Source organism: Crassostrea angulata, chromosome 1, assembly GCF_025612915.1.
Source record: "Crassostrea angulata isolate pt1a10 chromosome 1, ASM2561291v2, whole genome shotgun sequence".
Classification (NCBI taxonomy): domain Eukaryota; kingdom Metazoa; phylum Mollusca; class Bivalvia; order Ostreida; family Ostreidae; genus Magallana; species Magallana angulata.
The window spans coordinates 4,283,095-4,308,092 of NC_069111.1; the positions used below are offsets into that span (position 1 = coordinate 4,283,095).

General features: G+C 37.1%; 3 protein-coding genes and 1 long non-coding RNA gene across 4 annotated transcripts; 3 read left to right on the forward strand and 1 right to left on the reverse strand.

Moving 5' to 3' along the window:
- The first annotated feature begins 909 nt into the window (after nucleotides 1-909).
- On the forward strand, nucleotides 910-12,269 carry LOC128174512 (uncharacterized). The gene is made up of 3 exons (XR_008242582.1): nucleotides 910-1,280; nucleotides 10,928-11,129; nucleotides 11,374-12,269. It is a non-coding gene; the product is annotated as an uncharacterized LOC128174512 (long non-coding RNA).
- LOC128174240 (mucin-22-like) lies at nucleotides 1,476-13,021 on the reverse strand. Its single transcript, XM_052839840.1, is given in 8 exon segments — nucleotides 1,476-1,848; nucleotides 1,850-2,892; nucleotides 3,115-3,312; nucleotides 3,410-3,556; nucleotides 3,640-3,731; nucleotides 3,829-6,612; nucleotides 6,615-9,257; nucleotides 12,277-13,021. Coding segments are annotated over 8 exon segments (7,227 nt in total). The 5' UTR covers nucleotides 12,422-13,021; the 3' UTR covers nucleotides 1,476-1,673.
- A 1,409-nt stretch (nucleotides 13,022-14,430) lies between these two features.
- LOC128174461 (uncharacterized) lies at nucleotides 14,431-15,908 on the forward strand. Its single transcript, XM_052840016.1, has 2 exons — nucleotides 14,431-14,682; nucleotides 15,195-15,908. The coding sequence occupies exons 1-2, from the start codon at nucleotides 14,628-14,630 to the stop codon at nucleotides 15,719-15,721; spliced, it is 582 nt and encodes a 193-aa protein (XP_052695976.1). The 5' UTR covers nucleotides 14,431-14,627; the 3' UTR covers nucleotides 15,722-15,908.
- A 5,636-nt stretch (nucleotides 15,909-21,544) lies between these two features.
- LOC128174250 (arginine-glutamic acid dipeptide repeats protein-like) lies at nucleotides 21,545-24,971 on the forward strand. The gene is made up of 2 exons (XM_052839848.1): nucleotides 21,545-21,680; nucleotides 22,427-24,971. Exons 1-2 carry the CDS (start codon nucleotides 21,629-21,631, stop codon nucleotides 24,550-24,552), a joined length of 2,178 nt encoding a protein of 725 aa, XP_052695808.1. The 5' UTR covers nucleotides 21,545-21,628; the 3' UTR covers nucleotides 24,553-24,971.
- The last annotated feature ends 27 nt before the right edge of the window (nucleotides 24,972-24,998 follow it).

Sequence of the window (24,998 nt, forward strand, 5' to 3'; positions counted from 1 at the left end):
TCTCCCCTGTCCCTAATTCTACTTCCTCTTCCACGAAACGTCACTGACCCAGAGAAAAAGGCAGGGAATTGTGAATATATATCTGATTATTACAAAGTACATGCATTTGTACATCAGTACTTCACGGTATGTCAGTACACGTAGATTAAATGTTGCTGAGTTCTTTACGGTATAGTACATACATGTGTCCACTATCCACACAGATAGGTGCATGTTTAACCTGTACAATACCGGTTTATGCTTGATTTTTTTCTTTATTCTAACAATTAAATCATTTTCTGTGAATCCCTTGACTTTAGGCCTCTTCGTGGCAGGTGGCACATAAAGCAGCCACACAGCCTCAGTCCCTCCAGGCAGCCCCATCCTTTGCTTTTGCCACCACTGTCCTCCGAGACAACTTTATCTTTTTCAGCTCACTCTCTACTGTTCTTCGCTGTTGTTTTTGACCCGTCCCTTTTCCTTTTGCCATCGGCCGTCCAGAAGATGCTTTCTCTGGTAATGTCGTGCTGGTCTCTTCTGAGCACATGGCCGATCCATCTACAGCCTTTTCTTGAGAATCATGCCTGTATAAAGGTAGCGAGCATTGCACTGACGAAAAAAAACCTACATTAGAGAGTTGTTTATTTTCCCCCATGAAAAAAATGAAGTAATTGTTGAGTCAAAGAACAATAGTGTTTGCATAAACATCACCTACAAATTAGTCTACAAGTTATTAAATTCTATGTTTTACAAGACCTACAGCGACCTATAAAAATCACAGACTGCACATAATACTGTGGAACGATTTGGGCTAAAATAAAATTCGATTATTCAATTTTTAGAAGTTTATGTTTAAAATGCTAAAGGTCTTTCCAAAAGTCAACCAAAATATGAGTGTCAGTCGTCGACTTATAATTAAGATAAGCAGAACTTGAAATGTTTTTGTCATGTTAGCAAAGCTCATGCCATTTATTTACAAATTGAGTGCATAACTGAACGTGGAATATATTTATGTTTGAAAATAAGATAATCTAAATTAACAGGAAAATAAATATAAACGAACTGCGTGTGTTCATAACGAACAAACAAAACTTACAACAGAACTTTTATCACTATATTTGACCAATGTAAATAAAACATGGCACAAGATATTTGAGTTCTTTATCTCGCTTCTAAGCTGAAAACTGACATTCCAATTTTGGTTAGGCTTTACAAATACCTAATGAAACATTGTAAACATTAAAAATGGAAAATAACATTCGCCTTCATGCCCCTTTATGCCAATTATAAAACCAGTAATGGTAAGTCTATTTTACGTTGATTGCATGATAATTATCATTAATTCATATATTATTCATGTTACTTTCTACAATTAGAATGGACACAAAACCCGTGGCATGCGACGATGGCATCTATGCGGTGAATTAATAGTATTATCCTGTTATCAGGAGCACTTTTCAGACAGAAGTCACAGAACTGAACGCAACAAGCAATCAATGACTTAAATAAAATTTTAATATATATTAATTTCTTCATGAAACTGAAGGCAACAGTTTTACAAACATGACTAAAATAATATATTGTGAATGGAAACCGGTATGCATGAACATTACCATATTAACTATAGCAATGAATGTAAGAATGAAAGACATTTTATCAATATTAATCGATCAGTCAATTATATAGCTTTTGATCTAAATTTCTGCTGTATGCGCAAACCCTACAGGGTATAGAAATGGTTGATCATATGTACAGGAATCAGCGCGTGAGATTTCTTCACACTTAGTGTCTATCCCTTTGGCGAATTGTCGCTCTTTCCTCTCATGCGTCTCGTTTTGAGTTCGTTTATCAGAGCCAATGCTACAAACTACTATCACTCTCACAATTATTATCACTCTCACAATTATATCCGTCAGTGGTATTTCTCAACGGTAGTGAAGGACTTTTCAATGACGGCAAAATTGGAGTACGATGTTCTATATTGCACATTCCCTGAAAAGGTTGTTTAAAGACAGTCTCGTCGTTAAGGAACTGATCAACAGGGGGCACACGGCGCCTCTGCTGCTCCACGGCCAGCAGGAGCTGTCTGAGCGGTTCCAGGTACTCAAACCCATCCGAACCACTGAGTCCTGATTGAGTTTGAGTACCCGTGGAGTGATCACACTTTGACGGCTCTTTTTGGTTAAGAGTTTCATAAAAATGGTCTTGTACACCGGGTAGAGCGCCTTGGTCAGATGCCTGACACTCGACTCCATGTTGGGGTGGAATGTAGTTACTATCATGAGCAATCCGATTTACACTGTCACTAGCAGTCATTATTTGTTTAGAATCACAGGACTCTGGAATGCATTCGTAGGCTGAATTTGTATTTTCTCCCATAAACACCCAAGAAGTCACACGTTCCCCGGACAAATTCACGAGATTTGATTTCTTCTTCACTGGATATGGATTTTGCAAAATTACACTTTTTGGAGCTGCTTGAGAATCATTTTGAGACTGAACAATGTGAGTAGTTTTTACGCTTGGTACGTCCAATTTTAAGTTATTTTGTTCATGAGCAGGTGATTTTGGAGCATCGACGATAACTCCACTGTCGTTGGACTCATTGCTGTCGGTCTTGGTACACTGACACTTAATGTCATCACCATCCAATCCAAATGTAACTTTGTTTCTGACAACATCACTCGGTTTTTTCTCCAGCTGATTGTAGAAGTGATTTTTAGTGTTAAGTTTTTCGAAGTTTCTGATTTTGGAATGCATTGATTGGGAGTATTTGTGTTTGATTTCATTGAACGCTTCAGAGGATGTCATGCTAAATTCATCATCGGAAGGGTAATCGTAGAAGATTCTTCTGTTTCGGACATCGCCATTCTCGACATCCACAACCAAATTATGCTTGTACAAGGAATCCATCTACAGACAAAACAAAACAAAGACGTGAATCTCCACTAAACATTTATGTATGTACATGATTGTACACGTATTGTACATAATACAGTCTGTGATGGCTTATGACAGACAACATGGAAGTCCCTAGTGACGGCCTTATTGTGCTAACCAGCACGAAGAGAATTAACTGAGTACATTTATGATAATGTCTTTCATACAGGACTGTTGAATTATATTATTGCATACCTGACTTGGAACAGACGGATATCGCTGTATTGACTTAGATCGGCATTGATAGACTATAGCAATAACTGTTGCGATCACAACAATGGACGTCGGCACAGCAATGAGAGTTATCACTAAAGGATTGAACAGTCCTCCCCACCAACTGTCATCAGAGGGCGGCTCTTTTCTGGAGGTCAGTCTACTCACAGGAACTACCACCTAAAATCATAAAAAGGGAAATATTGTTAAAACTCATGGAAGGAAAAGCTGAAACAAGTTTTTTATTCCAAAGAAATAATACACTAAAAGGACATACTGGATATCCTAATATTGCGCTCATTTTGATGTCCGACATCTTTTGAAACGCCATCTCCGCGAGTGAGGCGCTGACCACTATCCCATTGTATGTTACAAGGAATATGATTTCCACCCGCTCTCCAGACTTTCTCTTGATATCTTTGATCTAAAACCAAGAAGGGACATCTCAGGTAAAGTTAAAATGCTTTAAAATTGAAACAAATGTTTTGGGGCAAATGCAATACTTACTTTAACGAATATTCCAGTGTCTTTTGTTCGAGTTTTTGAAGAAGACCTGCGCCTTCGCTGAGACATCCCTTCAACGTAGATTGTAGTGAGGCCTTGAATCAAAAATAAAAGTATTCATTAAATGCCAAACAAAATTTTGTTTTAAAAAAGCGAAATAGTAGTTCAAAAAATCTACCGAGTCTTTCATACCTTCTTCTAGTTTTTCTTTAAAGTGTTCCTGAGAAATATCTATTCCTAATTTAACATCAATTTCAATGACAAGAAGGTTATTTTCTGGATAAGGATACACTGTTATTGACGGAGATGTCACTGCAACTGTGGATACAGTTGGTGGTAAAGTTGGTTTCGCTTTCAAAGAGACACCTGAACTTTCAGTGGATCCCGTGTCACTCGACCATTTCATTGAACTATCCATTCTAATGTGTTCTGATGTTGATATTGTTGAGTCACTTGACCATTTCATTGAACTATCCAATCTAATGTGCTCTGATGTTGACATTGTTGAGTCACTTGACCATTTCATTGAACTATCCAATCTAAAGTGCTCTGATGTTGAAATCGTTGTGTCACTTGAATCTTTCACTGAACTGTCCATTCTAAAGTGCTCTGATGTTGAAATCGTTGTGTCACTTGAATCTTTCACTGAACTGTCCAATCTAATGTGCTCTGATGTTGAAATCGTTGTGTCACTTGAATCTTTCACTGAACTGTCCATTCTAAAGTGCTCTGATGTTGAAATCGTTGTGTCACTTGAATCTTTCACTGAACTTTCCAATCTAATGTGCTCTGATGTTGAAATCGTTGTGTCACTTGAATCTTTCACTGAACTGTCCATTCTAAAGTGCTCTGATGTTGAAATCGTTGTGTCACTTGAATCTTTCACTGAACTGTCCATTCTAAAGTGCTCTGATGTTGAAATCGTTGTGTCACTTGAACTTTTCATTGAACTGTCCATTCTTAAGTGCTCTGATGTTGAAATCGTTGTGTCACTTGAATCTTTCACTGAACTTTCCAATCTAATGTGCTCTGATGTTGATATCGTTGTGTCACTTGAACTTTTCATTGAACTGTCCAATCCAATGTGATCTAATGTTGATATTGTTGTGTCACTTGACCCTTTTAATGAACTTTCCAATCTAATGTGATTTGATGTTGATATCGTTGCTATAGTTTTTATTGTTGTGGCATACAAATTCCAGTTGTAGCTGATTGTGGGTAAAAATGCAGATTCTAAAATGCTAGACTGAATTTCCGAATGATCACTTGTGTGTTTTTGCTGCAGATGTATGCTTTCTGAAACCCAGTCGCTCCTTTTGGATGGTATGGCAGATAACATTTGGTTATCTTTCAAAGATTTGTCATTTGACAGACCTATCGTATCTGAATCAAACATCACCGTTAAACTCGGCGTTTGAAGAATCTCCGGTGTGAATGTCGTTTGCTCTATCATTGCATTCGTTACTGCAATTTCATGAGTACCCAACATATCTTTAATCATGGATGATCCAACGTATTTTGTTTCAAAGGGAGTGACCCCTCTTGAAAACGAGACTTCAAGTAGAGGTCGATCAGATGAATATAACGATGAAAAATAAACACCGCTGCTTTCCCTATCAAAAACATCCGATTCTTCTTGAACTTTTACTGATAAGTCTGCATTTGTGGCGATTACACTAGAAGACGACGTATGGTCTGTGTTAACTTGGGACTGTACATTTGATCCGGCAACAGACATGACTACTTGACTCATAGTTCTAACAGCATCGTCGATAATATGTGAATGAACACTGGAAAAACTCGCACTAATTGTTGGAACATATATAGGATAACTGGACAGCAAATTGTTGTATGTCGTCCTTAAGTCTGATGTCACCTGGTACACATACTTTGTTTCAATGGACGACTGAGCAGGCAGAGTCTCTGCATGTGATAAATTTTGTATTTGAGTATTAGCGTACATAGGCATACTTGATAATATCGATTGTGATGTAATTTCTGCATTATTGTAGTGGACTGAAGACGTGATGGAATAATCTGTTGTATCTGATGGTTTTACGGTTATGTTTTCAACTCCTCTTCTATTGGCAAATCTGGACATTTTAGTATTAAGTGGCGTTTCTTCGGATGTAGAGTTCGAACTAGTTTTATCATAATTAACCGAAGACTCCATAGTCGGAACTGTCAGTTTGATCACGGTGCTGTTTAAGACACCAGATGAAAAATATCCCCCAATTGTTGAATGCAATGAATACCCCACTAGGTCCCCAAAACTGGAATGTATTAGAGCTGAAGGTTTGATAGTCGTTGCATTACTAGTAGCAGAAGCAGTGCTGAGCAAATAATCAACTGTAGTTGGAAGTTTACTTTGATAGGCATAAATTGCATGGGTTTCTGAGCTGAGTTTGTTTTCCTTAAAACTACTGAGTAGATTGTAGTCTGCTGAACTTGCTAATTGAGAGCTCATTGTTTTAACAAGTGTTTTGGAAAAGACGCTGCTCACCTGTTCTCCAGTTTGTTTACTCTGAGCGTCGATAGCTTCCTCACTAGCTGCAAGTGCTGATAACAATTCTGCAGAGTTATCAGTCGAGATGTGCAAAGGTTCTTTGGTGGTGGTCCAATGATTCCCATCCCCTGGGTCAGAGTTATAGGAACTCTGCAAATCTTGAAGTATGCTGGTATAGAAGGACAAAGTGACGCTGGAATGTATGGGCTGTTTCACCGGTGATACTATCTGTTCAGAGGTGCCGACATGCACCGACTGAAACATAACCGTGTTGATGGGAGTTGCATTGATTTCATTGTAGAAATAAAGTGGGGTTGACTGTTGGTCGCCGGGCGTATAATCAGTTTTCCACTCTCTCACTTTTGAGCTAGTTTTCCATGTATTTGTTAGAAGCACTTCGGTTTTCGATGAAAAAAGACTTTCAGTAGTGTTTGGGTTTCTTACATCTAAACTAGATTTAATTTGATTACTTGAAACTCAGATTTTGATGAAAAATGATTTTCCAGAATTCTCGACTCCTCTACTTGTGTGCTAGATTGAACTACGTCGATAGAGTTTGTTTTTAACTCTGTCTCGGTTGATAAAGGATTCATAATATTGTTCGATAGGGATTCTCTCTCTCGTAAACTAGATTTTATTTTTTCAATCATATCAGTTTGGAAATCTGTTGTAAAACCATGCTTTTTGGCTTTGGACTCTTCCATTTGTTTGACAGATTTCAACAGGGCAAGAGTATTTGTTTGAGGCAGTAAGTGGGTTGAAAAAAGATTCGCCTTAGTAATTGATTCGTGTGAAATAGTTGGTGTTTCAATTTCATTTGTGTTAAATTCTGTTGTAAAATGGTCTCCGCTAGATCTCAATTGGTCAAATGTATTTGTTTGAAACACTGTATCGGTTGAAAAGCGAACATTCATAGATTTCAATTCCGTCTCTAGAGAACTAGATTTAAGTTTGTCTTTTTTACTTGTTTGGAAATCAAATGTAAAAAGACTTTCCCGAGAAGTCGACTCTTCCACTTGTGAACTAGATTGCAGTTGGTCAATGGTATTTGTTTGAGACTTCGTATTGGTTGGAGACAGATTCGTCACGGTCATTGTCTCCTGTGAACTTGATTTCAGTTTCTCAATTCTGCTTGTTTGAAACCCTGTTGAAAAAGGATTAATTATAGTTTTCGATGCTCCTAATTGTGTGCTAGATTTTGATTTGTAAGTTGTACTTTTTAGATAACCAGTATCGGCTGTAAGTAGATTTATCAAAGTTTTTGATACCTTTACTTCTGAGGAAGTTTTATATTGGTCATTTGTATCTGATGGAAAATCTGAATTTGTTGAATAGAGATTCGTTGTAGTTTTCGACTCTTTCATCTTTAAGCTAGGTTTCAAAGCATCAATTGAACTTGTTTTAAACTCTGTATCGAATGAAGAATGCAATGCTCTTTCCACAGCTTTAGTTGTATTTTCTTCTTTATGTGTACTTGTAGGGATAATTCTGTGGGTTTGGACAGAGGATGACATGATGGCGGATGTTTGAATTTGTTTGTTCGGAAGAGCAGTCATAGTGTCTGAATTTATAACATTACTGAAGATATTATTTGAATAAGTGTCACTCCATAAGAGTTCTCTTCCCGTACTTGTTGATTCAGTTTCTTCTTTTTCAAACGGACTATAAGCAAGCCTGTCACTCTCACCAGTTGAATGAAAATGAGCAGTAGTAGGAATAGTTTCTGTTGATTTTGAAGAGTCCAGCACGTCAGATAATCCTAAGATGGTTGTTTCAGAAGGTTGAAGTAAATGTTTGTCATATGAACTATCTTCAACGTAATACGCTGTATAGAATTCCATATAGGTGGTGGAAATAGATGACGCAGATTTGTAATTTGTACTTGTTATCTCATTTTCTGCTATGTTCCCGCTTCCACCTTTGTTACTTTTTATAACCTGTATGGGAACTGTTGTCCTGTGGTTTTCGGTGAGAAGCACGTATGTCTCAGTATTAAATGATTGTTGAAGTCCATAGGGTAGAGAGCTGTTATGACTTTCTGTTAAACTGTGTTTCGAGGTATTCATTGAAGAAACTTTAAAAGGAAGAGCATGTTCAGTAGAAATTTTTGGCTTAGGAAACACTGTGTGATCCGATGCATGCGCAGTGGAATTAAAGTTTCCTTGTGTTTTGCTGCTACTGTCTTTTGCTGATGATTTTTTCCGAGACGAGAAGAGTTTTGTGACATTTTCTTTATGAACAGATGTTGGCCATTCGATCACAACCAGTGACTCCATAGGTGCGGACGGAAAAGTGTTAGAAATTGGTGCTGGTATTGGAGACAATATTTCATTCAACAGCAAGTCGGATGAAAATATTAAGGATGATGGATACAGTGTTTGGTCGCCTACAAACTTGTCGACTGAAGAAAACGAATGGTCAATGCCAGAGAATGATGTCTGCAACGAATAGGACAGTGTTTCTTTGTTAGAATATGATTTGAACGACTCGGATGTTGAATAAGAGGAATGCGACATTTCAGCCATGTCCTGATTTTCCTGTAAAGAAGACACATTTGGATGAGGTAATAATGATGCCTTGGAAGATTTGGTTGGGGCTAGCTTTGTGTCAAGACGGCTCGATGATATTACTGAATTAATGTTTGAAAGTTGTGTGCTCATTGAGTTTAGTTTGGGTATTGAATCCATCCTGGAGTTACTGTTGTTTGTTCTCGGGTCTGAACTACCCAGTGTCGTGTCATTTTTATTTTGCCCCTCTGCCAAACTTCCCCGTACCAATGCACTCGAAGAGGTCCAAATTTGGTCATAGTTACTTGATGGGGTCTGTTTGTCAACTGCATTGACTAACGATGTGATTTCCGTGGCTGAAGGAGGTTTTTCTAAAAGCACAACTATATCCGAGTATTCTTGATTTTGTGAGAATTCCGGATCGCTGGTATATTTAGAGCTTGAGATCCCGTACCAATCACCGGTAGTTTCCTCAAGTCTAGTAAACACTTCTGATGACGATTGTATGTATTGTAATGATACGTCTGATGTCCTTGGATAAGTGGTTGGATTAGAACTGGGGCCTGTCTGATTGGTCGAGAGATATTGCATTGATGATTTCAAAACTTCTGAAATTAAAAAAAAAAACCATATACGTAGCTGATTTGTGTTAAATGTATACAATATGTTGTCAATGTTTTTTCTTTAAAGTTTTGTGAAATCATAAACATAAATATTAACACTTCACTAAAGTGTTTACTACGAAATCCACTTGACATCGGAAATTGTTCATCTACATTCGTATCGATAAATCTAATGGCTAGAGATAAGTTGCCTTTCCATGAAAAATACGGACCAAATGACGTAATTTTGGCACCGTAATACTTGTAACTATTCGCTCTAAAGAATAATATGGGCCTATTAATTATACGATATTCAATGAGCAAGTTCAACACTTGAGGCTAATTACAGCTCTTGCTACAACCGATTTCACAGCACGCTGATGCAAATGCGATCTGTAATAATTACCATGCTGAATTTGACACTTTTTAGTCGGGCTCGAAAATCACGCTACAATAAAAGTAACGCACAATCTGATGGGAAGTCAATGATATTCCAGCAGGGATGAATCATAAAAATGCATTTCAAACAGAGCATCTGCCAAATTAAAGAAACAGTTCTGCTCAATATCCTGAGTATAGTAAGACATGACTCAGAACTACTCTGGAAATCGTTAAAATTTTAAAAGCGTGCAATGAAAATAAATCTTATCGTATCAATCAGTGCAATTCATAAAAGCCGTTTGTTGTGTACAAAATTAATGTTTTTCTTGTGTATTCTATACGCAGTTGTATTTCCATGAGAAGCTCTCATACGTTGATTGACTGGGATTCCTAAGTCGCGGCATCTACGATCTAGTCCATGTTAAACACTTAAAAGACTTTCTCCGCGACCTGAACCACTTGAAATAACGGAGCCTCTTCTATTTCAAACTTACTTCACACAATTGTCACTTAGCCATTCTCAACAGGAGTCTCAATGCTGGCAAGTCAGGGAAATAAAACTTTCGCTTTTTGGGGGGCAGCGTGTGATAAAATTCTATCAGATTTTTCTATCAGAATACTACTGTGTAGTAAGTTTGTATATGATTCGCATTAATCCTATTTCAGAGGAGAAATTCAGTTCGTATAAAGACCGCATGGGTCCACATTTTATTCAGTCATCCGGATGAACCTATAAACCCAACGGACAATTTAAGGAGGAAAAGAACTCCAAAATCTCATATAATTTTCATTTTGTTTGATGCTTAATAATACAAAATAAAATAAAAATATAACTTTCATGAGGCTGGAACAAGAAACACCCTCATCAATATGTAAGACAGATAACCCCTCTCGAACTGTGACACTTTTATTATATAAGCTTCGTGTTTTTGGTTAATTAGTTGGCGAGTTGTTGTCGTATTCTCTCAAAGTCTCGGCAGGAAAACATTGAAATGGATGGGTTTTGATAAGACTCGTTCTAAAAACTCAGTTTCATTTACATAGCGTATGTTTTAAATGAAAAACTTCACAGCTCATTTCTGAGGTATTCAAATAATGTTCCAATTCTTGAAAAAAAGTAAACGAATAATGATTATGTCTATAAATAAATATAAAGCCAGATTTCGCAAAGTTATCACACCAATATAAATTCTGCTGAGAGAAAATGCAATCAAATTAAAATATTAATGCTCATAAAAATTGACAAGTACTTTTGTTGAGTACTTTGATATAAGTTTGACAGACATCTGTTTCAGAAAATGGAACTGGGAGATAAGAGCCAGAGATGGTTATCGTGCTCCCTTGTTGAGGCATTGTGGATCGTGACGACAGGGCGATACCAGGAAGGAATTCCCAACACAACTGTACATCCCGACCTTTGATAAAGCTCCACGAGTTCCGACCTTTGATAAAGCTCCACGAGTTCCGAATCCCATTACACAGTTCGTTTTATATAGGGTATTGCTATTATCATGGATATTATGTAACTCTCACTCTCTGTGAGGACGTGTCACTCTGTTGTTTGTTGGCTTATCATGATTAAATTTAAATTTGATATTACAAAATTTAGAACCAATTAAGATATAGTACATCTCTCTCTCTCTCTCTCTCTCTCTCTCTCTCTCTCTCTCTCTCGCTTTTTAAATATATTAAATATAACATGACTCAAATATAAAGAATAATCTTTTCTTAAATTTCAAAGACCATTGTAACAAATTGAAGGGATAAAAACCTGCAACAAAGCCTAGAAGAACGGAGCAGCTACTAGCAGAACCAAGATAAGACTCGGTGGGTCAGAATAAAGACGAATAGTGGGAGTCTGGAAGCAGAGAAGCGTGATTGAATAGAGCCACACTGTGATTAATAAAAACACTAAGCACGGGCTGATAAGGAAAGTCATCAACACTCCGCGATGTAACCGCTGTTTTAATGGAGAACGCTATTTTATTTGCGGAGTTTTGTCTAAAACAACTTGAACTTTTTTAAGTTTGAAAAATTGTATTTTTTGCTTTAGGGATAAATATTTCAGCAAGAAAATTGAAATTTGCAGACGAGTGTGATGCAATTTATTTAAGAAACACGAGAATATCTAGAGAATTTTCAGAAAGTAATTTTTTTAACATGATATCATGGAAACCATTCCAAAAAAGCTAGAAGAAGAAATTAATGTCGGGTAAAAAAGTGTCAACAATATCTGCAGGTTAGATGAGATACGGTAGCCAGATTTCCCATTGACTAATTACATCACAGCCTTCTCGGTGTCGTCGAATTGACAAGTCAGGGTCTGAAGATTCTCTGACTATTAGATAACATTCGCTCTTGACTGAACACAGGAAACAAAAGATGGCGCAGATGGAGACAAGGGCAATCAGGAACTATTTGAGTGTTTAAAAAACTTGTTTATTTTGGATAGTGAAATTCTTTTTATAGTGTCTATTCAACTAGGATTGAAATATTTGAAACGCAATTATTTCGATTCCTGGCATCCCAGTGTTTACCTATCAATAAGCACATTAAGCTATTCATGTACATAACACTATCCATGTACATTATGCTATGGTATAATATAAATTATCAATATCTTTAAAACAATGTATGAAAATACCTGTGGGGCTGGCATGACCATGGACGAAGTTGTATAAGGTGACAATGACCAGTGCTCTCAGCCAATCGTTGACATTCCTCGGACATCTACCCATAATCCCAAAACACGTTTGTTGTATTCGATCACCAATTAAACTCCACAACATCGAATTTTCAAATGCTTTGTAATATCTCCATCTTATTGGAATGAAAGCTCATGCTTCTATCCATGTTTACTGTTAGTCAAAATGAACTTTTTGAGAAACTGTTTTGCAGTTCCTCTGATAGCACTTCAACTTTCCCAAGCATCTTAAGCTTTTAGTACCTGTTTTGAATTTCTGTAGCAAAACATTACTTATATAACGGTGTGAAGTGAAGCAGCATGGAACCAGTGGCAATGAAAAACTTCCTGATCTAAGTCGTCGTCCCAATAACAGTTCAAAGAGACCTGCGCAGATTTTAATTGATCGTTAGCAGTTTTATCTTCGGCATCTTCTGTTGCATAACCCTCCCTAACTCCTCCCAAAAATTCGAATCACTAAGAGCACGTGTTAAGGGTGTTTGCATACCTCTTGTGTGAACACAAACTCGGTTGTAACCATATATTGTGGTTTCAAAGCACTCAGATTCAAAAACCCAATGCTTTCCGATTGCCCACTTCATTAAATTCTGAGAGTCACGTGGTGCAGATCACGATCAAAATCCAACAAAATACAACTCACATTGAATTGAAATGTGTTTTAGCATCCAGGAAGAGTCGGTTTATTTTTACCAAGAAGACTGGAAAAAAGGAAGTGCTTCATAATTATATAGATTTACATCCTCCTAACGTACGACGTACAGAAGTGCAGTAAACAAAAACAAAACAATGGTGACACATACAAATACACTCACGCTTTTAAAAGTCATAACTTAAAATGCATTTGTGTTTTAGTTTTTATTATTTAAGAAGGTCACAGAGAGATGACCAGTATATGTGTGTATAGTAGTGGGTGTGGTGGATTTTAGGGCAACAGACAATTTTAAAACATATCACAGAGGTCTCTTCACCTGTAAACATCTAAGTCGTTCTTATCAGTGATCAGAAGTTTTTGTTTCTGTACCATTATAAGAGTACTTATATTGATAGTACTTATATTGTTGATAAACTTTGGCAAGAAAGAATATGTACAACGCAAAGAAATTCTAAATATGGTTAATGTATTTATAATTTTATATGTTTAGGATATCTACTATGTCTTACAGTTTCCTTTTTTCCTTTAAAAAATAATCATAAAACGCCCTTTAATATCTTGAATACTCTGCTTAAGTATTTGGTTAGGAATCTGGGTCATCTTTTTCTGAGAAACATATTTTCAAACTCATACTTTTCCAGAAAAAATTATATTCCTTATGGAAGTAAAAAAGCGTTCATCGATTTAAAAACCTCTTATTGTGTTTGAGGGCGGAGACACCAAACGACAAGGGTAATTTTCAAGAATATCTTATTTTCAAGAAAAATGGTATTTTCTTTTGTTTCTATGAAAAGTTTGATATTTGGTTTATTTTATTGATTACTTTACTACAACTTTATTAAAATGTTTCCTTTTAAAGGAGACTGTTTTAGTCTGAAAATGCCACGACCATCCAACACTCTTTAATCAGTGTTGGGGTGGTTTGGGGTGTAGATACGCCATGTCGAGTTGTTAATGCAAGCAAGGTACACTAAGGATCAGCAAAACAAAAACAAAAAACACCAAACAAACACCATTTGCTGAAATGCTCAACTTCATGTATCATAATAATTGAGGTACTAGTACATGCAGATATGCAAAGAAGAAACCTATATTATGATCCATCATCTATATATTATATTATTACAATAAGCTTTTATTTAGAAACTGATATTACAACTTGATAACTTCTTGTATGATATATCATAATAAACCCATCCATCTGTACTAGGAACCGTTCTGTATCAATGATCTCCATAACCCTTTCCAGGAGCCATTCCACGAAGATTCCCGAAAATGTCAGCCCCTCTAAGAATTTTCCCACGGGACAGGTTGCTGGGGGAACAAGAGGACAGCTCTGTACACCCACGCCAGCGGTGTCGGTCGCACGCTGTCCCCCTAACGGTCTGCATTAATGAGCGCCCTCTGTCCGACAAGTTCATGTCGATCACGCGGATTCCGGACTGTCAATCACTCATGTCATTTAAGGGGAGAGGGGGACGGTATAACAAACAAGTTTCTTGTGGTGACCTCTGATGTCCACTTATATCACAATAAAGATCTTTTTTTTCAATGAAAGTGTTCGACGTATGATGTTTATATATGATGTTTATAAATATATATTAACGGCATTCGACAGTCTTCGCCATTACTGAACATTATGCAGACCATAGTGTGGGCTCTCTTCTGCTGGATATGTACAGGACACTTAGCGGGTAAATATCTTGCGCAGCTCCTAATGAATTTAAATATTTTGTAACGACATGAATATCCGGGACTTTTTAGTTCTTACATAATTCTTTTTCAAATTGAATTCAAATTGTCGCAAGTTATATTTACTTGAAAAAAATATTTCTCGCCTCTTTACATACATGTCGCTTATCACGTGAGAAGTGTACACGTTTGATATAACGTCAACTTAATAATGTCAAAAATTGATGTGTGAAAACGTCTATAAATCTGTTATGTTTTCTGCTGGGAAGTTAGATAGAACTCTAAATAAGAGATAACTTTTAAAGTTACTTTGGTAAACTGAGATTTTAGATTACGCGCGGAGCAAACATTGCATTTGGTTAGTTATTAAGCTTTTATTGGGATAACCAGATTGACGATAAAATTTTTCACATGTGTTAACAAACTAATCTTTTTTATTGTTAGTAAACCATCGTTTACTGTTTAAAATCAGCAGAATGTTTTTCTGACAAATAGAATAATTTTGTTTTTGCAGGGTCCTTTTTCATTTCTTCCAAGAGAAAGATAAAAACGAGAAATGATGAGGGTACTGGCAGTCTGAGTGATATTCTGGGACAAATGAACGAGTTGATGAACTTCGCTCTCTCCGTCGCTGGTCCATTGTCCGGAGCAAGAAAATCAAACATTGTCAAAGACAGCTTTGTTTGTCCCTCGTATAAATGCTCCGATCAGATAGAACCCGGATGTCGGCAGTCCGTGTATTACGTCATTCAGGGACAGAGATGCATGGGTTGTGACGTAGACATCTGTAAAGTGGAGAGACGGAGGGAAAACGCGGGAAAATCATTGCGCAATCGTTCAAAACTTAACGTGGACGGGACCATTGAGAAACCCATTTCTGTGAATTCCATTGGTTTTGAAAAGCGCTGGCTTTTCCCTCGAAACAGACAACAAGAGCGGTGGGACCAGCCCAATTCTCTTTTTCCGGTGCTGACTGTGCCTGATGTCGATCGTCTACCCCCGGGGTCAGAGAATAGTTGGATTACCGGGTCCCTGTTCTAGTCTCCTCGCCACCCCACCCTATGATCGCTATAATTCCACACACTCTCAAATTAACCGACGAAGATTTTGTCGCATTCCATTTTGGCATAATAAAATGCGAAAATTGTATGTTTTTTATATCCGTGTGTACTCTAAACTTTTGCTTTATTGAGATATATATTTTAATAAAATATGATATGAATTATGATCTTGTTTTATCTTAATGTGATCACTTATACTCAGCCGGACTACGTGACTAGGGTTGACCCCCACACCAGTGTGGCAAGTGACGTGATCCACTCTCAGTGCACCAAATTGTATCCTATCTGGACACCATCTTCTTGAACATGGCAAGCACTTGATCAAAAGTTTAAATTTAATCTGAGTGCATGTAGTCTAAGTGGAGGCAATTTTAAAACACGAATATAGGCTCTTAATTGATATGCCCTGTGGATTTGAAAACTGATACAAGGCGGTTGCATTGACCATTGCACGATTATTATGGCTGATTGGTAATGTAATGTTTTATTGTCTTGTTTTTATTTTGAGTATTTTTGTTGAGATTTGTACATTCGTTCTTATATCACATATATTATACTATGGTATCACCAACAGACATTTTTTTTTGGTCATATACGATTTACTGGTATATCTAACGTGCAACATTAGCGACTTCAGAACTTTGCTGTCACCCGAAATTACAAGGTACGAAATAAATAAAAAAAATACTACAGAAAACCTTTGGTTTGTTACAATATTGTAAAAGCTGGATGTGTACTGATGAAGCAAAACTTTAGAGATGTCTGCACCAAAGTTTTCGTTCGTCTAAAGGGGGAAAACCATAGCGTGCACTTGAAAAAAAACCCATGTAATTATCAGGAGCAGTGAATGTTAGCCATCAATTTAAACGGCAATAGATATACTTCAATTTGTAGAATGTCCTTTTCGACATCGGAAATATCAATTACTGTATTGGCCGTTATATTCAGTGCGACGGCTTCTTGAATTAAACGTTATGGAGATATTTCCGTCATTGGTTGTAGTGATTTCATGTTCAGTTCGGTTTTATTCTCACCACACGACACTAAGACATTAACCATATACATTCGTTATCTCTGACATTTGATTTTCAAGGAAATACTGGTAAAATTCTTGTTAAATATGAAAATGTAGAAATCTGTAGAAATTGAAATGAATAAGTAATAAATTGTAGTAAAACAACAAACCAATCGAGGCTAGAACACAGTTTTAATGATTTATGAAAATGCCAAAGTGGAATTTTCCACACGTCAATAAGATGCACACCTCCCCTCCCAAAGAAGAAAAATCAGATGCTAGACTACTTTTTGAAGAGTTAATAACCACTTTTGATATTGACGACTCTCACCTGCTAGGTATTCTACCCTTAATGACAATTATTGTAAGGAAAGTAATTCAACTGTGGTAGGAAAAATTATTTCCTATGGTTATTTAGAATAAAAATCGAATTTGGATATATAAATACTTACTAGAATAATATGACTTACAGAGGAAAATTGAATTCTAATGCGAATGAAAAAAATCCTTTATGATCTTAAATCCGCTAGAAAATTTGAATTTTTCCTTTGGAAAAATACTTACAGTAATGAAATTCCTGCAGGAAAATGCTGTTATAGAGGAACAAATCTCCATTGGAACCGTATACGTACATATTTTCTCTATAGACCCGGTGTCCTAAGGAAAATCAATTTCTCCAAAGAAATTATTTTACAAACGTGCATGTATCAAAAGAGGTAGATGAGGTTATTGTCCCTGAAATAATAGTGGTTAAATATTATACATGTCATTACATTCCTCGCCTTTTTAAAATCATGAATTAAATCAAAGGATGATTATGGTTTCCTTGACAGTTGATTTTATAAACTCAATACTGCTATCTTATACAACTGTTCTATTTTTATTATTTGTATAAATCAATGTATTACAAATCTCACAGCACACAAAAAATTCACAGTTGCTTAACAGAAAAGTCGAAGTTTTCACTTTTGAGTAAAATAAAATCAACAACTTTTAGCGACAAGTTCCACATTTTCTGGATATTTTTTTTTCAGGCAAAAGATTTTTTTCAAGTGACCAGCAAAATAGTCTTGATTTTTTAATTTGCACAACAATTAATGTTTAAAACACTAAGCGAAAATACTTGGTCATTTCGTTAAACGGATATGATGATGTTTACATCTGATCAGATCAGACCTTTGATCTTGATTGGACCTTTTGAGTCGTTTTATGATAGAATTATTTGCCAATTATAAGAAACGTAAACCCTCTCCCATCCATTTTATGTTTAATTATGATACAAAGAACAACTGGATTGTTTGTTTATTGAATACCTATACAACAACTCGATTGTTTGCATCCCCACACCAAATCGACAAGAAGTTCTATCAGATTAAGAACCTATCTGGGGCGATATTATTTTCTGACAGACCACAAACATCTGTGCTGGACTTGATGATCCTCCCACTGTCATCGTACAACTCTGACACTGCGCAAACATTTAAAAACTTCATCAAAGTGTCTCACTGTTGTTCACACAGTGACAACGGCATTTCCCGTCTTTGCTGACGCAAGTATTTCGTTAACATCGCTCGCCAGGGGACGGACACGTTTGACCCTTTTTTATCAGACAGAGACTCTCTTCAAACGCCGCTATAAAAGGATGCATTATTTTGGACCTTTATTTATTAAGCTTGGAACATATGTACGACATTTATAAGACTATAAACACCGTCCCTGGCGAAAAGGAGGGGCGGCGAGTAAATCAAACTCTGTCAACTGTACAGTTTGGATCCCGTGACGTGTATTTCCTGGTTCAAACAACGCTTAAATGTTGAATGTCATTTGACAAATGCATATCTATGAATGCTAATTATATTTAATACAATGTTGTATAACACAGAGTTAAAATTCCTTCGTTTGTATGTCAACTTGCATTGCTTGGTCAATTAAGATACTGCTCTGAGATCATCATTGTTTACACCAGTTAAAATTTATGTGATTTTAACTTTTACAGACATTATATATTACTTTTTTTTAACATACAAAGGACGCATAAATTCGTCAGACTCTTTATTTTTTAACAACACACCCGTCACTGAAAGTAGACAGAAACTTGCTCCTCCCTGTAGACTGATCTTGATATGTACATATCAAAAGGATTGTGTATTCTTCAGTAATGTCAGTTGTACAATTTCTTGTATTTCCTTGTCAAACCAATGTTAATTCCTGTATGTTTTGAATTTTATTGTTGATATTATGTGATGAATATGTTTTGTTATATTCAACTATCCATACCAGACGATGCAAGTAATTGAGCTCTATAACTTTGAACTTGATATCGTCTAGAAAACAAAGAGAAATAATCGATGTCTAGGTTTTGGAGATGTTTCCAAAACCATTGGCCACCGCAATGACCCGGCACTTAGGTCTAGCGTCCTTAAATCTCTGATAGGTCCAAGTTCTGATTTATTCAATAAGCGCAATACCCCCCCCCCCCGACACTTAATCAAAAAAAAAGATGTGTGTCGTTTATCACATAGCAAGGTTTTTATATATCAATCTCTTAGATATCCTCTTTGCAGCAAAAAGACAAAACAATATTTCCAGCTTCTCAAAAAAAACCCCGAAAATAAATCATACACAATGATTAAAATCTAGTATCGGTCTCTTATTTTTAAAATCATACATTGAAAAAAGCATTCTATGTAAATCAATAAAATATATATAATGGTGTGTCTAGCCACCTTAAACAAAGTTGTAGGCTTTCTGGCGACTTTTTAGATTCCTTTAAATGTATTATCTCTAATCCTTGTGTATATGTAAAGCCATTTCAACAAAAGCCTGGAAACATGGATGCATTGGTTTTAACATCAGATTTGTTTGATATTTTTTGCGATAAAATTTCTATGAAATGTCTCCGCTAATCCGTCAATCCACTTTGCATCTGATTGTATCGATCAATCGATGCTTCTTGGCATATTAAGCTACGGTTTGTATTTTTAAAACTAATAATATAAACAATTCAAAATTAAGTTGATTCAGTCGGTAACAATGATTTTAACATTGCTGTGTTAACTCAATCTCAGCTCAGAAAATCGCTGTAAAAAATCATCGGCCTCCTGGCACCTTCATGCCACCCCCACCGAACGGGGAAAGTATGTGGCCCCAAACTGGGTACATATCACTCGTTCTAGCTACGCCTCTACTGCTCCTCGCCATGCTGTCCAACAGGTTTGTTTCCAACCAGCAGACGCAGGAAAAAACTCGTTTTTAAGAATCGTTAAGGGGAAAACCCATCCTAATTAATATTCCGACCACTCGTGTTATGTTTTCTATTTACAGCTCATTTAAAATGTTTTCATATATTAAGAGATTTTAAATGAGGACCTATTTACGGGATATGATGGTTTGACCTTTTGTGGCTTACATGACCTATTGCGGAAGCTGAGGATATTTCTATATATTTTTTTAGCTCGTTTCATCAAAGTAGGACGTGCATCCAAACATAGCACAAGGACAAAAAATTCAGTTCTAATTGGTGTCAACCTAATTACAATAATTGATTTACACAGATTTGAACTCTAAGATCACAGAGCTGTTTTTCACTTTCGTTTATCTCCATTCTGATCTTGAGTATATACTTGGCGATTACTAAAAATATAAACAAGCAAAAGAGTGGAAAATATAGCCGGATACAGAAATACTTTGAGTTAGGCATTGGAGGTGATATTTGTATTTATCAGTATAAACAATAAGCAACGATGTTATCAATTCCATATAAAAAAGCCACAAAACGTTGTACTTGCCCTTTCCCTCTACCACCTCTAAAAAACCGACCTCCCTCGGACCACCCCACCCCCGCGAAAATTCCTCCTGGATCCACCCCTGAAATCATCTATTCTTATTGTTGTGCATCATCGTACATCACCTGTTTATCAATGAATCATTCATTATGATGCAGCAAGCGTTTCATCTCATGCCCCCGAATTATGCAGAATGATTACGAAACCTTAGTTTTTTGCGTTATATTTGTTTAATAATATCCGTTTTTGCAATACACTTGTATAATTAATATCCGAGTCGTATATAGGCGGTGCAAACATTGTACAAAGTATGTTGACGAAGTGAAATGTATTTTTTTCAGTTTTCTTATGGAAGTTAAAAACCAAACTTAGAATATTCAAAGTAACAGAGCCGTATTGTTTGTCTCCCTTATTTGTTTGAATGGTTTTTAAGGTTTATTTTTCAACTTGTTCAAAACCTTCCATGATTTTATTTTTCTGATAATTTTTAAGGTTTAGTATTTTATATATTTTTCATAGTATTATAAAAAAGAGACCTTTTTAAAAGATGTCTTTGTGTATCATAGAAGAACTAAACTCTATCTTGTGAACAAAACAACAAGTATTTAGGAGATAATATGTAATTTTCAATTGATATGAAAAATGATTTTTTGCTAATTTTATAAGTCTAATATGTAAATTAGAAAACTGGGGGGAAATCATTTATGGCAAAAAGAAAAAAAAGTAGTCTGCAATCAATTCATGATGTTAATCATGCTAATCGGATAATTATCAAATATGATAAATCATCCTTTGACGACGCGATTAAATGTTTTTTTTCCCATAGTATCATAATCCCTCATCGACTGGCAGTTAAAACATTCAGTATGTCTTCTGGGCGACCAATGTTTAAAAAAAAAATTTGAATGTAATAATGTTCTCAATTGATTTGACAATCGCGCTCTCCACTTGAATGACTCCGGCATTTTTAACACTGGGGCAATTAATATCATTTCTATTTACCGTTAATTAAGATCTCGGGCGGTTATAGGCTGACGTGTTGAGAGCATCTGGAATTTGCCGAGGAAATACAAGTTACAATTTTGGGATGAAGAACTTGATGATATGGATTTTATTTTCAATCTTTCATATCATAAAATGTAAGTATGAATTATCTACATCAAAAATGTTGAAATATTAATTGCAATTTTTTTCCTGGAATTTGCTCTTTGTTCATAATATTAAGTAAATCAAAAATTCGATATCATTTTTTTATTCATAATGGAGAGATTGTAAAAAATATTAGCAGTTCATCGATATTCGTAAGAAATTGGAAATCAGCATATCAAACGAACGAAAAAAAAATCTTTTCCAAATTCATAAAACTGTCTATTGCAAGCGACAAATATGTTTTCATTTCATAGTTAGGGCGATCAAAGTTATAGCAGCAATTAACAAACTCATGATGAATCGAATGGACCATAAATGTCTTTATTCATCGTTTTTAAGAGCACATATATAGAACTGGTTGTCTAGCTAGATCTGTTAAGTTAAAAAAAAATTAAATTTTTACTTGGAACTGTAATTAGTATCACTTCCTTCATGTCTAGAATATATTACAGTAATTACCGCTAATTTTGTCTGATAAGAGTTTTGTGCACATGATTTCTCGGTGTGTTGAATATGAAATTCATCGTTTCCTGACCCATCTCTGACATTTACTTCATTAGCGGGAGAAATAAAAATCACAGATGATTCATGGCATGACATTTCAAAACTTGTTTATCTCTTCACTACGGTCAATTCACTCAATTCAACAAATTAAAAATGAAAAGCGAGTCATGTTTTGCATACCAAAATATTTATAGATGTTCTCGTAATTTGGATATATTTTTTTTTATTTTAGGCCAGATACCTGCAATATTTTTCCCTCCAAATTTTGTTCGACACGAGTTCCGCCGAATAGGACCGGAAGTGGACCCGGTCTGTCCGCCGCTACGCTGCGCTCCTGTCCCAGAGGGCTGTGCCCAGCCTCGCATTATAATGGTAAATGGACGACGCTGTCCGTTTTGTCCGAGAAACATCTGTACTGATTTGGAACCTCCTCGGGAGGGATTGGAAGGAAATAGGATACTCCTCTCCATAGCTGAAACTAACAGTCAAAGAGAAAGCAACAATTCACCCCCTACCTCAACAAGGGATACCGAACAGAGAACAGATAGACCACGGCCAGCTTCGCCACGATCCACTCCTAATGGCCGATCCTCTCCTGACCCAGACTCCCCTTTCTTTGCACCAAATGAACGACGAGTGGTGCGGACTGGGCGGCAAGGTGTGCGAGGGACACGTATAGACCCCCCAACTCGTCGACGGACACGTGTAGACCCCCCAGCACGTCAACGATCTGGGTCATCGCGGAATCGGTCCCCGTCGACAGGATCTCGAGCTCGCACCGGGGAAAGATCCAGATCAACCGACCCTTCTGAAAAACCACCCTCCAAAATTCAACCAGTTGAAAACCAGCAAAACGCACATATTCTTTTTCCGCTTGAACCTTTTAGAGAGAACGTTATTAGTGACACCGAGCCAAAATCAAATAAAAACGAAAAATCTCAGAAAAGTGTCCCTGTAAAACCACCTGTCACACCGGCGCCGACCAAACCGATGAGCACACCGGCGCCCACACATGGCACTCGGTCCGGAAGACAAGCGCGTCAGAATATTCATTTACTCTTCCAAGCGCTGAACCGAATTGGATCTCAATCTCGAAATCAGCAACCTAACAACAACCAACCGAACAGACCTCCACAGACGCCGTTCCTCCCCCCTCTCCACGCCCTGGCAGGTTCTCCGTTCACGCAGGTCGTACAACAAGGCTCACAGAATAACAATAGACAGAATGGCGATACACAGTCGTCAAATCGACAGCGACAAGCTATAAACGGTATTCACCCCCTGCTGCCAATGTTCCTGTTACAACAAGCAAGACTAAATAGTCTTAATGCCCCAACTCCTAGCCCAGCACCGAATGCACCAAATGCTGCTGCACAGAATACCCCACAGAGAAACAACGCTCCAAATTTACAACATTTGCCTCCACACTTACGAGCCATGATGCCGTTTCCATTTTTCAATCCAGCAGCAAACCAACAAAATACAATTCCTGGAATGACTATGCAAGCCAACCAGGCGGGTCCAGCAAATGGTGAGCCCTCGGTTCCACCCGTCACTCCCACAGTACAGGCCGAGATCAACCAGTGGATGGACCAGATGGCGATGCCCATTCAGGAGGTTCTTGGAGAGGTTTCACCTTCACAGTCCGGCAGTCGGCAGCAGCCTAATCTTAACCAGATTCAGAGAAACCAGTTGACTCCTCCAGCTCAGCAAGTGTTAAATATCGGCCAACAACAGAATCCCCAAACACAGCAGCCAAGAATACCTAATCAGGCATTTTTCCAGCAATGGCTACAGCAAATGGCTCTTCAACGACAACGTCTTGCTGCAGGACAAGCACCGGGACAAATGACGCCCCAAGGTGCTCCATCAAATCGAGCAACACCACAAACGCCGAATTCTAATCTTCTTTTCCAGAACATGGACCCGTCTCGAATGAATACTGCTGCCCAGAACCCTGTAAACCCAGCGGCTTCAACTCAGAATAATGCAGCGGGATCTAACGGTGGATTTACTCAGTGGTTAGATTCTCTTGCGACACAGATTCAGCACCAACTCGAAGATGGTTCGAACCCTGTGCCACAAACAAACGCAATTCCTCAACAGTTGATAAATAATATGCCACAACACTTGAATGTGCTTCAGAATTTTAACAATGTGCCTTCGCCGAATGGGGTTGGGGGAGAAGTCAATTTTAATAACTGGCTCGAAAACATGGTATCGCCTATTCAACAAGAACTTACTAGATCCCCCGGAAATCCCCAGGGGTCGCCTGCAAGGGGTGGGGCTGATATTCCAGCTAGTGCGTGGATTAATGAGATGGTAGATCCAATACAACAAGGTCTAGGAAGACGGTAGTTCATATCAACCTAAATCCAATCGTCACCAACGAAGGAAACAGAACTGTAACCACGTGACCATTTCTAACCAGTGAATCCTACCAATTGTTTCAATGGCGGCGAAATGATCCGGATTTCATTACGTGCTTAGTTTTTGGAGATACATTGCAGAAGAGATTTACCGTCCATTGTTAAAATGCGTGTTAACGTTAGTTATGAGTTACCCGTATTTAAGTGTGTACTTGTAACATATAAGAGTATTATTATCGGATGTGTTCAGCATTCGTATAACTCGTTAAACATTTTATGTAACTACGTATATATTGTTACAAACTAAGTCATTAATGTCGTTTCGATTCTTGACTAACTTCTGTCGTTGTATATAGTTGTTTTCATTAATTTATGGGATTGTTACAAATAAAATTAGTTTAACAATAAGAGTTTTAAGTTATCAATTTCACAAAA

Coding starts and splice junctions, on each gene's coding strand:
- LOC128174461 (XM_052840016.1), top strand. CDS start 14,628: ATGCAGACCATAGTGTGGGCTCTCTTCTGCTGGATATGTACAGGACAC. Junction 14,683..15,194: donor ATGTACAGGACACTTAGCGG/GTAAATATCTTG, acceptor TTGTTTTTGCAG/GGTCCTTTTTCATTTCTTCC.
- LOC128174250 (XM_052839848.1), top strand. CDS start 21,629: ATGAAGAACTTGATGATATGGATTTTATTTTCAATCTTTCATATCATA. Junction 21,681..22,426: donor AATCTTTCATATCATAAAAT/GTAAGTATGAAT, acceptor TTTTTATTTTAG/GCCAGATACCTGCAATATTT.